The following is a 14,265-nucleotide window of genomic DNA, read 5'->3' on the forward strand; positions in this document are numbered from 1 at the left end:
AATTTTGCCTTGGTAGGTATCATAAGTAGGACAAGGTTAATAATTCAGTAAATGGGCTTTGGAGAAGGTTCTGCTGATTTTGTAAAACATTAATGATTGTTGAAATTTTGGATAATAGATAGATAGCGCACAATTTTGTCTAAATTCCATCAATAATTTATTCAAATGATGAGAAAAAACTGAAATAAACTCGATTTATGTTGAGATCTAAACTATAATTTTGATAATTTTAGTTTCAATGTGGGCTTATGCGATTTAGTATAAAGGAATAATGTGAATGAAATTATTTAAATGCATGTTCGTAAACGATATTTTTCGAAATGTCGATCGAATGTGACCTATAATATCGTATAGATAAATGAAATGTTGCATGTTATCTTCAATAATATATAATATTACATTATCCTGTCATGGAATATATTTCGACGATACGTAGTATCGATAAAATGTTTAAATAAAAGTTCGAGACTTATCATATAGACCAGTGTTTTTCGGGAACTGAAAGAAAAAGGCAAGGAACACAATAAGACACAATTTTAGTGAGAAGAATGGGCTTGTTTATTTTTCAAAAGTTTATCAAATCGTGGTGTTATTTTTGAAACGTTAATAATCGAATCATTTTCTAATTGCAGTCTATTTCTCTTTTTAGTCTCAATGGCACTAATAATTTTAGAGTTTCCCTTGCTAGCTCTGAATATTCGTGTTTTCTTTACATCCAAAACACGTCGACACTTTGGGAATAAAATTCCATTTCAAGCATGCCATCAGCAGCTAAATATAGAAGAGATTCTTTCATATTTGTGGTGACATCAGCCAGATCTATTGACTTGTCTAAAAAAGGGTTTAAAATCCATCAACGCCCATTGTCAGCTTCAGAGTGCAAGTCTGGAAAGTATGTCAAAAGTTTCTCTTCTAAATTATGCAAGCTCTGTATCAGGCAAGGAATGTGAACACTTACTACAAGACTTTGGTTTGATGCGTTATCTTCAACAATCTTCTGAACACATGGAAAAGACTCAAATATATTGTTTTGCAGAGAGGATGACCACAAACGAAGTTTTGCGTGAAATGCTTTGACTTTATCTTTAGCTGTTAAAATATTTTCTTCTCGACCTTGGAGGTGCTTGCTCAAATTATTAAAGTGACTAAAAACATCTGCCAAAAATTCTAAGCCAAATAGGGTCACAAAGACGATTAGCATATTCAGATTTTGAATATTGTAAGAACATTAACAATTCTTCTCTCAGTTCTAGAACTCTTGTCAATACTTTTCCTTCGGATAGCCACCTGGCCTCTGTGTGATAAAGGAGATTTTGATGAAGAGAGCCCGTATCTTCACAAACGATTCTAAATAGCCGGGTTTGCAAGGCTTTACCTTTGATAGAATTCACAATTTTCGTTACCTCCTTGAGCGCGTCATTTAAATCAGAAGGTACTACCTTAGCAGCTAGAGTCTGTCGATGAAGAAAACAGTGTGTCTAGGATATGTTTGGCATTATCGATTTTAATTTCGCAAAGAGTCCGCTATTTTTGCCAGTCGTAGCTTTAGCGCCATCGCTACAAATAGCGATACATTTTTTTCAATCAATATCGTAGTTGCAAGTGCTTTCTAAAAACATATCGTACAAACACTGGCCAGAAGTGCATTGCAAAATAAGATTTCTTCCATGATACTCTTGTCTGTTTGGAAGCTCACAAATACTACAAATTGAGTACAATCTGAAACATCTGTAGATTCGTCAAACTGCATAGCAAAATGTTGGCTGTTCTTTAATTTTTCGATTACTTGTTCTTGAATATGATTGGCCATATCATTTATTCTGCGTGAAATTGTATTATCAGATAATGGTACGTTTCTCAACTTGTTTGTCTCCTGCTTATTGACCATAATTTCAACAATATCAAGAGCTTCCCTGCTTCAGCAACTCGATACGCGACTTTGTAGCTAGCTAACAATGATGACTCATTGACAATGGATGCCTGAAAATAAACAAAACAATACAAAAGTGAATAGTCAATAAAAATTAAGCACGCGGAACCTTTGCACACCAAAATTAAGTAAAATAAAAAGTTGTATGCAAACAACAAAGAAATAAACATCATAAAAAACATCAACAATAAAAACAGCAACAATTAGAAAAACTACAACACCAGCAATTAGGAAAACACTATTTTATTACCTGAATCAAAAGTGATGAAAGCCTGTAAGTCCCTTTGAAACTGTTGACATACAAGAGAAGTGCTGTTAGGTTAAAGTAGCGTCTATTTCAAATAAATGTGATTAATGTATAGTTGGAAAAATGTATTTGCATCGGACCCCAGAATACCGTAGATGGTATGAAAACCTTGTGAATCAAGTTCAAGTGCAGCAATTAAGAAACTATCAGTTTCAATGTGTACAGGTTATGAATCACTTATGTGCTGATAGAAACAGAAAAATAGCCGCAGCTGCTGAATTTATTTTAACAATGAATAATAAGAGAAGTTATGAAAAGAAAAGATATTGGGAATCACCAATTTGTCAGTTGCGTAAGCAACATGGATTTTATCATGCATTTCTTCCAGCTCTCAGATTAGAAAATCTTGGATTCGAAAACTATTTTTGAATGTCTGCCACTAAAATGGAAGAGCTTTTACAAAAATTTGGACCAAAATTAGTTAAAAAACCGATTGGACCTAGAGAACGATCGGCACCAACGATAAGGTAAAATTGTTTTATTACGGTCGTCCTTTTTAAATATATATTTCTTCTGGGGATTCGGTACGGTACATTCATTGCATTATTCATATTTATTTGGAACTACAACAGTAAGCAATATTTTGGCTGAAACTTGTGAAAATACAAGAAAGCGAACAGATAGGTCCTCTTCGAGTTCTCCTTTGTCCAGTCCTAATTCTTCACGCCTTGGTATATTCTGGAAATTACCGAGGGAGGCTAAAGATTCATCTGGAGGTACACGTGGTGCAGATACTTCACGTATGTTGCTTGTCGTTGGTTGAGTACTCAAATCGACGTTTTGTACAAATGACATTAGTTCGAAATATGCCCATTATACTTTCTTGGAAGCAGCTTGCTCACTTCTACCTTGCTGATTTTTCAAATTTTTTTGATACGTCGTAACGAGGTTCTCCCACTTACTTTTCAAGCATTCCACTGACGGTTTATCTGAAAAACTATTGCTTATTTCTTTCAATAATTTTTGTTTGATAGATGCACTACGCTTATCACTTTTCAGTCCTCTAATATTCCAAAGTGGTACTCTTCGATGGACCAAACCAATGAATTTTTCTGTATAATTTTCATCCTTTGTGTTGCTTTGAACTGTATCAGAGATATTATTATAATCTATGTTCTCATTATTCTCATGAGATTTATATATTATTGGCTCTTTTACCAGTACTTCTTTCTCATCACCAAACAAACTTTTTCTCACCATGGTACCATTATCTACAAAAAAGAAAACATTCATTATGATAATGCTGATTTTAATCGTTTTTTGATACTACAAACAGGATACACGTAATAATTTTTATCATGAACCCAAGTGGGATAATCTTTGAGACACTCATGTGTCTCCACAGGTTGCAACAACACCTGGCGATTCGTCGCCGCAGATGGAATAATTCAACTACAGAAACCTTCCCCTCCACTACCATTTTTGGTTGCGGTTGCTAGTTGCCTTCACGTATTTTGCTGCTGACTAAGAGCTTTTAACTTTCATTCAAAAGATTCCAACGGCTTATCAGCTTCTTTTTGATGCTTGGTTGTGAGATGCCGTATAAGCTTTGACCATTTCATACTCTCACGTGATGAAACATCGCCGCAAATTACACATTTTAGGGGAGTTTATGGTTTATGACTGTGAACCCGTATTTCAAATAACTGTCATCGTAATATCTATTTTTTTTTTCGGGTTTGATTCCCCACTACCGCTATTGATACTCGTACCAGATGTTGATGGTTGCGATCTCTTGAGAAATTTTCCCATCCAAGCGTTGACTGCGCTTAACTGAGTGAAATGAGAGTTGAAACAAAAGAACATTGCGGGTGGTGCACGCGGGGCACTTCCTGTTGCTGCAACAACAATACGGTGTGGCAACGTCGTCGTCGCAGTTTGGCTCATAGCTTTACCAATTTACCTTGTACCTACTTTCAACTCTCGCGGCTTGTAGAGTAGATCTGAATATATATAGATAAACGTATCAAAATAGAAAAAAATCATTAACGTAGTCTTTTAATTAAATTATACTAGCTTTTACCCGCGGCTTCGCTCGCATCGAATCCATTTAATAAGTATCGGAAATCATTATAATAGAAAAGAACTAACTCTGTAGCTATATTAGAACCTGAGATATAGATCTTTGAATGTAGAAAAATTGCCAAAAACCTACAAAAATCCATAACTCCACATTGAATGTCCGCGCCTAGCTCCTCTCCCGCTCAACCGATTCAAGTGTTCAAAAACTCAAAAGAAAGAAGGTGTTTCAGCGAGTGTTCTTAAACCAAAACGAACTCTGTAGCTATATTAGAACCTGAGATATAGATGTTTGAATGTAGAAAAATTACCAAAAACCTACAAAAATCCATAACTCCACATTGAATGTCCGCGCCTAGCTCCTCTCCAGCTCAACCGATTCAAGTGTTCAAAAACTCAAAAGAAAGAAGGTGTTTCGGCGAGTGTTATTAAACCAAAACTAACTCTGTAGCTATATTAGAACCTGAGATATAGATGTTTGAATGTAGAAAAATTGCCAAAAACCTACAAAAATCCATAACTCCACATTGAATGTCCGCGCCTAGCTCCTCTCCAGCTCAACCGATTCAAGTGTTCAAAAACTCAAAAGAAAGAAGGTGTTTCAGCGAGTGTTATTAAACCAAAACTAACTCTGTAGCTATATTAGAACCTGAGATATAGATCTTTGAATGTAGAAAAATTGCCAAAAACCTACAAAAATCCATAACTCCACATTGAATGTCCGCGCCTAGCTCCTCTCCAGCTCAACCGATTCAAGTGTTCAAAAACTCAAAAGAAAGAAGGTGTTTCAGCGAGTGTTATTAAACCAAAACTAACTCTGTAGCTATATTAGAACCTGAGATATAGATGTTTGAATGTAGAACAATTGCCAAAAACCTACAAAAATCCATAACTCCACATTGAATGTCCGCGCCTAGCTCCTCTCCAGCTCAACCGATTCAAGTGTTCAAAAACTCAAAAGAAAGAAGGTGTTTCAGCGAGTGTTATTAAACCAAAACTAACTCTGTAGCTATATTAGAACCTGAGATATAGATCTTTGAATGTAGAAAAATTGCCAAAAACCTACAAAAATCCATAACTCCACATTGAATGTCCGCGCCTAGCTCCTCTCCAGCTCAACCGATTCAAGTGTTCAAAAACTCAAAAGAAAGAAGGTGTTTCAGCGAGTGTTATTAAACCAAAACTAACTCTGTAGCTATATTAGAACCTGAGATATAGATGTTTGAATGTAGAACAATTGCCAAAAACCTACAAAAATCCATAACTCCACATTGAATGTCCGCGCCTAGCTCCTCTCCAGCTCAACCGATTCAAGTGTTCAAAAACTCAAAAGAAAGAAGGTGTTTCAGCGAGTGTTATTAAACCAAAACTAACTCTGTAGCTATATTAGAACCTGAGATATAGATGTTTGAATGTAGAACAATTGCCAAAAACCTACAAAAATCCATAACTCCACATTGAATGTCTGCGCCTAGCTCCTCTCCAGCTCAACCGATTCAAGTGTTCAAAAACTCAAAAGAAAGAAGGTGTTTCAGCGAGTGTTCTTAAACTAAAACGAACTCTGTGGCTATATTAGAACCTGAGATATAGATCTTCGAATGTAAAAAAATTGCCAAAAACCTACAAAAATCCATAACTCCACATTGAATGTCCAAGCCTAGTTCCTCTCCAACACAACCGATTTAAGTGTTCAAAAACTCAGAAGAAAGAGGATGTTTCAGCGAGTGTTTTTAAACCAAAACGAAGCCTCTATCTTGAATAGAACCTGAGATATTGAGGATAGAACGTGTGTATGTGAAAAACTCCCATAAGTAATGTACAGGGGGAAATCGCATTTGAGTATAACTTGAGAATGGTGAAAATTAGATGAAATCCGATGGTTGATGGCTGATCTGTGCATCAATACCTTTTATTGAAAAAAAAATTAAGCAAATCGGTTGGGCAGAACGCCTGAACGGACTCGGAATGGAAATCATCAATTTTTTTAATATATAAGATTATTTCTTAGTCTTTCTATGACACAAGGGGGTCGCCAGAATTTTTCAACTTGTAAAAGAGTCGCGAAATCAAAAAGATAGAAAAACACTGATGTAGACTACATTTTTAATATTCGAAATAATGGAGAAAAATAACATTATTTCAGTTATAATACAACACGTGAAGACAATCAGAAGAGACTATTAATACAATTACAATGAAAACAGTCGATAGAAACAGTTGGGATGCGCAAAAAAGTTTTTAAAGGACAAAATACGATAAGTTATCATAAAATATTGTATTGGAAGTATTAATTTCACTGTAATAATGAATATAGATATATACATACACCTACTGGAGAATTTTATCTAAAAATTTAACATTGATAATCAAGTATCTTTCATATATAAAACTTTTGATCAAATCCTTTAGCAATCTCATTATAATCGCATATACTCAAAGCCATATTCGTAGAGATAAGAATATTACTGTCTTTTGGATTAAGAATATTTTCAAATTTTGTTCAAACTTGGTCGAAAAAATCCAAGTAAAAGTTGTTATATTGTTTAAATGTTTCTTGTTGTTGTTTGAATATTTCGCAATTCTATCAATCATATATAATCAACTAAAAACTTCTTTTTAACTTATCGAAGCTGCCATATTGCTTTCATTGAAATAATATCTGATATTCTTTTATAAAATCAATTGTTCACATCGTGGAAAGAGCCACAATAAAAAAATATTATATAATATTTATCAGAATGTTTACGTTACTTCTAACAATTGACGGGCTTATCGTTGTGGTAGAATCGATTGTTGTAAATAATAAAAGATTATCGACAATAGGAGATAATAGGTAGTTGTGTGATAGACAGGAAAGAAACTTTCCAATCAATTATTCTCATATTTAGCTGAAAATAAATGGTTACTGAAAAATCAATAACAAAAATTAAAACAAGTAATTTGTGGTTTGTCCTTATACTTCTACTACTAAATTCAATTAAATAAGTTCGTATAATATTCGGTTTCAACTACTCAAGTATGAATAATTAGTTTAAAAACCGAAATTAGTTGTTAAACGATAGATGCAAATATTTTCATAAAGTTTTTACTCCACTTACATTTGTAAAAATACGAATACTTACAACATTTTATTTTATGGAATGAAGATTTAAAGCATTATCAGGTTTAATAAACTCGATTAACGAAAACTAACTGTATTTTTATTCTTAAATTCCAATTAAACAAGAAGAACACTCTCTATCATGAAAGATTTAGAATACTTACACAATAAAGCTGCCTTCTACAGCGAGCGAGAAAAGCTCGCAGATGCATTAGCTTTTCATCAACAATGATAGTATTTTCAAAGGGAATTAAATTTAACGTTTTCTACTTCACAGTTGATGTATTGACTCTTGTGAAACGTTTGACTAAATTAATCCATAGCGTTGATGTTAGTGACAATAAATTCCAGCTCGTATTAAATATTAAATATGGAAACTAGTTAAGACTCACTTGTTTAAAAGTTTTAATAAATAATATTAACGAAATTGCGGAAACTCGTTTCACTATCCTACAAAAGCACTTGTACTCTAATTTAAATGAAGAATTTCGAAATTTAAAGTTTTTCTGTTAAAAAGTCGAAATGGAAGGGTTATTACAAATTTTAGTTCATTTCATCGAGCACTAGCGTTGTCGGGGTGAACGTAGAAGTAATTAAATTAAACAAATTAAAACTGAAAATGGAATTAAAGCAAACAAATGATATGTTGTCGGTTGCTAACGTTATTAGATGAGCCCCCCAGGGATTTTCAGTAAACAACTACAAGTGAAAACGATGAATTATAAAGCCAGGAACCGTCTGTACTATATTTTTGTACAAGTTAAAATAATGCGGGATATAAATTGATTTTTCGAAAAAAAAAAGTTTACAACAGATATTAAACGGCTGTAGGTTTCTTGGATATCACATTCATGCAGCCTTTATTTAAGATATTAAGATTTTGATGTCTCAAGAAATAGAGTTGTAATCACAATATAAGTAGTCAGATATTCGATTAAACCGATACTGACAATTCTTTAAAATTTGGCGGAGGAGTACAGTGTTTTAAAATTACGGTGGTTGTAAACCGAATCCGCCAAAATGTTAAATTCTAAATAAACTAAATACACAAGTAAAACTATTCTGCTGCCTAAAGTAATCTAGCCATAAGAGACACGTCATTTGATTATTATTTGAAAATAACATCATAACAGCATTAATCTTAATACACGTGCTTAAATACTAGATTTCTTGGATTGCTAATTGCTACTTATTCAACAAACATCCTAATATAGAAAAATTTCCATAAAAAACACGTGATTCCATCTCGACACATATTTTTTTTATCCAACTTTCTTGATATCCTGAGAAGTAGAACGAAACCAGGAATGGACTTACTCGATAACGATAACTGGTGCAGATAAATTTTGCGAGGAAAAAATTTCGACTAATCAAAAGGAATGTCTCTGAGAGCAAGTTCGTAATTAAATTGTAAATAAGTTCATATAAATGTTTCTTTTGTAAATAACTTTTAATCTTGTTCGAAATTTCTATTTTTGACGTGGAGAGTAAATGAAAAATATTTATGACAGTCCACTTATCATCTAGGCCAGGGCTTCTTAAACTGTGGGGCGCGATCCCCAGGTGGGTCGCGAGACTACTGAAAAAGGGACGCAAAGATCTGATACTTTTCAATCATTATAAATAAAATTTTAAAATTAGTATACACACTACGTACAAATATAAATACAAATAAAAATCATACAAAATACTATTGTAGTTTTATTATAACTATTTTTTGAAAAAAGTGGCAATGCAAAACTGTTATGTAGGGCCTATAAATGAAAATATGGAAGTAGCATTTAAAATAATAAATACAACGAGCTCCTCGATTTTCAACTGAAAGTTTATTTGGAGGAGGGGGTCGTTTAAAATTTCCTAAGCTTGAAGTGGGTCGCTATATAAAAAAGTTTAAGAAGCCCTGATCTAGGCAGTTATAATCAATCACAAACGTGCAAAGAATTTTTAGTTTAGAAAATCCTTTCAAATATATTGTGTTATTTAATTAATTCTCAATTGATTTTATACGAGGTATATATACAAATACATAAACATACATTATACACTACCCATCCCTATCATCGTTACCATTCATATAACTAAATTCTTTGTTTATTTCACAACAATATTTTATGACTCAAGTCCCTTTCTGTTACGGATATCTGGGTATTGGGGAGTCCAATAATACTCAGGTTACGTTTTATCAGACCGAAAACTTGTTAGTAAACAGCCGTTCATCAATTTTATTATCTGCAAACTTATACCAATAAAAAAACTTCAATAGCCGAAAGAATTTTTATTTTCGACATAGTTATACGAATAATATTTAGTACTTATGTATAGTTACAGATATAGATATACATAATTTATGTCACTCACAATTTCAATAACATAATTGCCAAATTGATTAGTAGAAATTAAAATATAATCAAAACCATGAATAAAAAGTACAAAATAAGATGGAATAGATTCTGATCTAAGTAAGAAAATATGAAATAAACATGAACAGCAGGTGAATTTAAGATAGTTCCAAAGCAAATAAAATTTTGAAGTATAATTATGTTTTGTATGAAACAAGTATTTGAAATAAAAATATGTAAACAGAGTTTACTAACCTTAGTCTCGTATTAATTGAAAATATGTTCTTTCTTACCCTTTCCCTGTGATATTTTTGATATTACGAATGGAATGAAAACTTTTCAGTCCCTAAATCAAATTACGAAGTTGTTAGTATTGCTGTTCGTGGTTTTGCAATTAACAATGCTGAACGCCCGTTTTACAACGAAAATTAGTTACAAAAAGCTACGGTCTTTCACACCATGATATCTAGGGAATACTCAGGGACGGTTTACATCCCCAAGGAATACTCTGTTCATTTACATACAGAAAATAAAATTATTTGGAGACATCAATTCTTCAATTATACTGTTCATAAGAGATATTTTTGTGTTGGTGAAGTTATTTGAATTAGAGCCTAGAGGTAAAACTAAAATATTTGATTTTAGGATCGTTATTTCGCATAAAATGAAATATCAACTTCATATTATAATTAAGCCATTTAATCAAAGGCACTTGGTAAACTACAAAAAAATAATTTGACTAAAAATAGGGTTTAGGTGTGATAAAACTGATTCTGTGTCTGTTGAGGAATTGGTTGAAGATAGAGGGATGTGTATATATATATATATATATATATATATATATATATATATATATATTCAATTGCCAAATTAGGTACTTCACGTTCACGTTTTGTTAGCTTTAATTAGAAAACGGCGACTGCTGTCATTGTTCCACAAGTTCGTTGTTAAAAGATATCGTCTCTTAGAAACTGAATACAATCTTCAAAGTTTTCCATACTCGGTTAAATTGAAATAATTGTACAAGGAAGGGTGAATGGGGCGTTGAATATAAAAAAAAAGAGTCTGGTGAATATAAGAGATTCTACGTCGGAATTGTTAACTTTAATAATCGCAAATCTCCGTTTAATGAAAGTATGATGGCAAAAAAAGGAAAATAGGGTTACTTATAAGCACTTAGAAGCATGTACAAAAATTAATAATGTCAAAAATCACATCCTAAATAAAATAATTAATATTGTAAGCGTTTCTCAGTCTCGCTATTTGAAAATTTACAATTTTTTCCCGTAAAAATAACATGGAAATGCTTACTTACGTTTAAAAATTAAACTTTTGCCTTAATGGTCTTCAATCATGTAGGATTACAATGGGAATCCTGGAATTTCATATAAGAAACTTAGTCTTTTATTCTTGAACAATAACATTCATTCCTTGCAATAGACTCGACGAATTATTCCAAACAACGTTACAAACTGAATACGAGATGACGAATTTATTTTCTGAAAAGCACACGAAGTGAAAGATTTACATGGTTTTTATTCTAAAAACGAGCAGAGGCAACGCGTAATGCATTTTTGTTCTGCTTATGATGCAGAAATTCCGTTTTACTGTTTCTATGCAATCGTGTAGAAGAATTTGGTGATTATTTTCTGTTAAAATCTTTATTATAGGGAAATTTTCGCTGAAGTTGAATTATATTATTACACAAATCAAAACTTATTTATTCCTTTTTTAAAGAACATTTTTTATGTTCAAACTGCTACTAGATACTAAGAGCTACATAAAATGGTCATGCATAGAACAGAATCAAATGAAGCAATTGACAAATACTGAAAATCTAATATTAGATACGAAGTTTATCTGTTTGCCTTTTGTATATTGTCCAGGCAATTTAGGAAAAATCGCTTAGTTTTCCATGATCAGTATGAAACTTTGTATTTAGATGGTGGAAAGTGTGTACAATGACATATCTTTATCCGTGGCCTGAAAAATTTTTTTGTCATTGTCAAAAGCACCGATATATGTCGAATTTTAAGGAAATTTCTCATTTTTTGCTTATAACTTCATTGCTAGTGGCTTTACCAAAAAAAAGTTAAATTCTTTTTTTTTTGTCATTAAAAGACCTACAAAAGTAGACGTCACGCGTTGAAAAATATTAACTAGCCTGGACTAATAGTCGTACAATATTTCAATAGTATTATTTTTTTGCAGTACATACGATTGCCACGATGCTCCGAGAACGCGCCATTCATTCTTCTTCTCACTTTTCTATGTATGTCGTTCAAATTGGGCGGCGGAAAACGATCATCTTTTCAATCAGCCAAAATCGGAAACGGTGATTATAAAGACGGCAGTAATGTCTTGCATATCGGCGGTATTTTTCCGATCGCTGGAGAGGGCGGTTGGCAGGGCGGCCAGGCGTGTATGCCGGCCGCCCATCTCGCCCTCGAAGACGTCAACGCAAGAAAAGATTTACTGCCCGGGTATGTGCTTAAGCTGCATAGCAACGATAGTGAGGTAAGTTAATTTTCGAAATAAACGAAACATTGCTAGATGTATACCGCATTAAAAACGATCTGACATTGACATTTCACATAAAAGTTACTCCGTATATTCAAATATAGATTGCATTAACATAAAATTATCACGATCGTCATTATTTTCCATTGGTAAACAAATCTGGTCTGGATAAAGCGGCTCGGCTCTCATCATGTCGTGCAGTGAGTTATTGGAAACGCCAATTAGGTCTAATTTTATAGTCCTTCGTCTATAGGCCGTTAGGTCGGATGGGCCATTAGCCAAGTCGAACGTGAATTTAAATTTCCGAGTGAAGTGATCGAAGGCCGTTTATAAATATAAAGAGGTTAAACGTGTGAGGATAATCGGATCAGTTCAGACATCCATTGTATGTATGAGGGGCTTCTTTAAATCGTTCTACGAGAACCGTGTTTGGTCATATAATTGAAATTTGTATTCATCATAGTGTGAAAATATAGTTGTCGAGATTTTCGACCGAAGATGTCAAAAAGTATATGAAGTAATGAATTTTGTACGTTGTTTAAATATTATTTCTATTCTGTATCAACCATCAAATAAGTACCTTTCTTTAATCCGTATATTTTCTACAATGAAATCGTCACGAGGAAGTTTTTCGTGTCACCAATCGACCTTTGAACATATACACAACCCTTTTAATGAGAACAAGCTCTAGGGATTTAGACCATCACGGACTGTAACAACTCGCAGACGATAAGGCGTATCTTCAACCCACACTAACAACCTCGTCGATATTATGAACATGGTCAAAGAGAAACTTATTCTAGAGGGTAACGCATACATTTATCAAGCAATTATTATTTTTCAAGTTATTTTCTAATAAAATTTATCATATTCCTTAAATTTCTAACTTTCGAGATGGAATCGGAATAAAAAAAACGCTTCGAATTTAAATTTTTGTTGAATTTATAAAAACGCGCTACCCTTTTCGCGAAGCAACTGAAACATTCACGTCTTGTCTTCGTCAGATGAAATTGTAAGGGTTGGTTGAAGCTGGCAATAAATGCAAATTTGATTGTTTGTGCTCTGCATCCATTTAGTTTAAGTTCATCCAACTAATTTAGTTTCATTCTGAAAAAAATTTAAACAAACATAAAATTTGAAGAAATGAAATTATATTAATAATCACTTATGTATGTATTTACACGGCAATCAACGAGTTGCTTTCGTTTATTTTTCTAACGAATGTCCAACGTACATATCAGAATTTATTTATTCTGAGAAATAAAAAGTGACGAAGTCTGAGTTGTAAATAAAATAGTTTCCCTAATTTTTTGCAGTGTGAACCCGGACTGGCTGCAAGTGTTATGTACAATCTCCTTTACAATCAACCAACCAAGCTGATGTTATTAGCTGGGTGTAGTACCGTATGTACTACAGTTGCAGAAGCAGCGAAAATGTGGAATCTAGTTGTGGTAATTAGTTTTTTTTTATTGTAAAATAAAGCATCGACGATTCATCACATTTTTCCAGATTATTTTCCATAATATAATACTTAATTTAAATAATATTAGCTAGCATCTGGAAACAAATGTTCAACCGTTCGTTGCAATAACATATTTGCATAGGTATATAGATTTGTTTGAATTACACTCGAATGGATATTCTAGCTAAATGCTGAAATTAATAGAAGACTAATGATAGTTACTAGAGGCTATGTTAGCTTTCGAAACGATTTCAAGTAAATATAAACAGAGTTATGTATTGGATTACCACCACTTGTATCCAAAAAGCGGTTTTAATTAGAAAAAACAACTTGATTTGATATATTTTGCACGTACTGTATATTAGAAAATAAGTTTGAAAATTTTCACGAAACTTTATTCACCACGTACAATTTTGAGGAATGAATACTATTAATAATAAAAATAAATTATTTATAACCAACAGTTTTGTAGATAATATTTGTAAAATTTATTGTTTCGATAATAAAGTCTCACTTTTCTTGCTGTAACTTTTCTTTTAATTTGCTATTAATAACCTTTAGTGTTTCAGACATCCGTGAATAATGTCG

General features: G+C 32.7%; 1 protein-coding gene across 2 annotated transcripts in view; it reads left to right on the forward strand.

The window, feature by feature from the left end:
• Window positions 1-14,265, forward strand: part of LOC130900886 (gamma-aminobutyric acid type B receptor subunit 1) — a 103,778-nt gene that overhangs the window by 41,870 nt on the left and 47,643 nt on the right. For both annotated transcript variants that reach the window (XM_057811814.1, XM_057811813.1), the window contains exons 2-3: window positions 11,907-12,212; window positions 13,532-13,666. In XM_057811814.1, the coding sequence (XP_057667797.1) occupies window positions 11,907-12,212; window positions 13,532-13,666 (441 nt within the window). The remainder of the gene's footprint in view (window positions 1-11,906; window positions 12,213-13,531; window positions 13,667-14,265) is intronic.

The sequence above is a fragment of the Diorhabda carinulata genome, chromosome X (assembly GCF_026250575.1).
Source record: "Diorhabda carinulata isolate Delta chromosome X, icDioCari1.1, whole genome shotgun sequence".
NCBI classification, from domain to species: Eukaryota; Metazoa; Arthropoda; class Insecta; order Coleoptera; family Chrysomelidae; genus Diorhabda; species Diorhabda carinulata.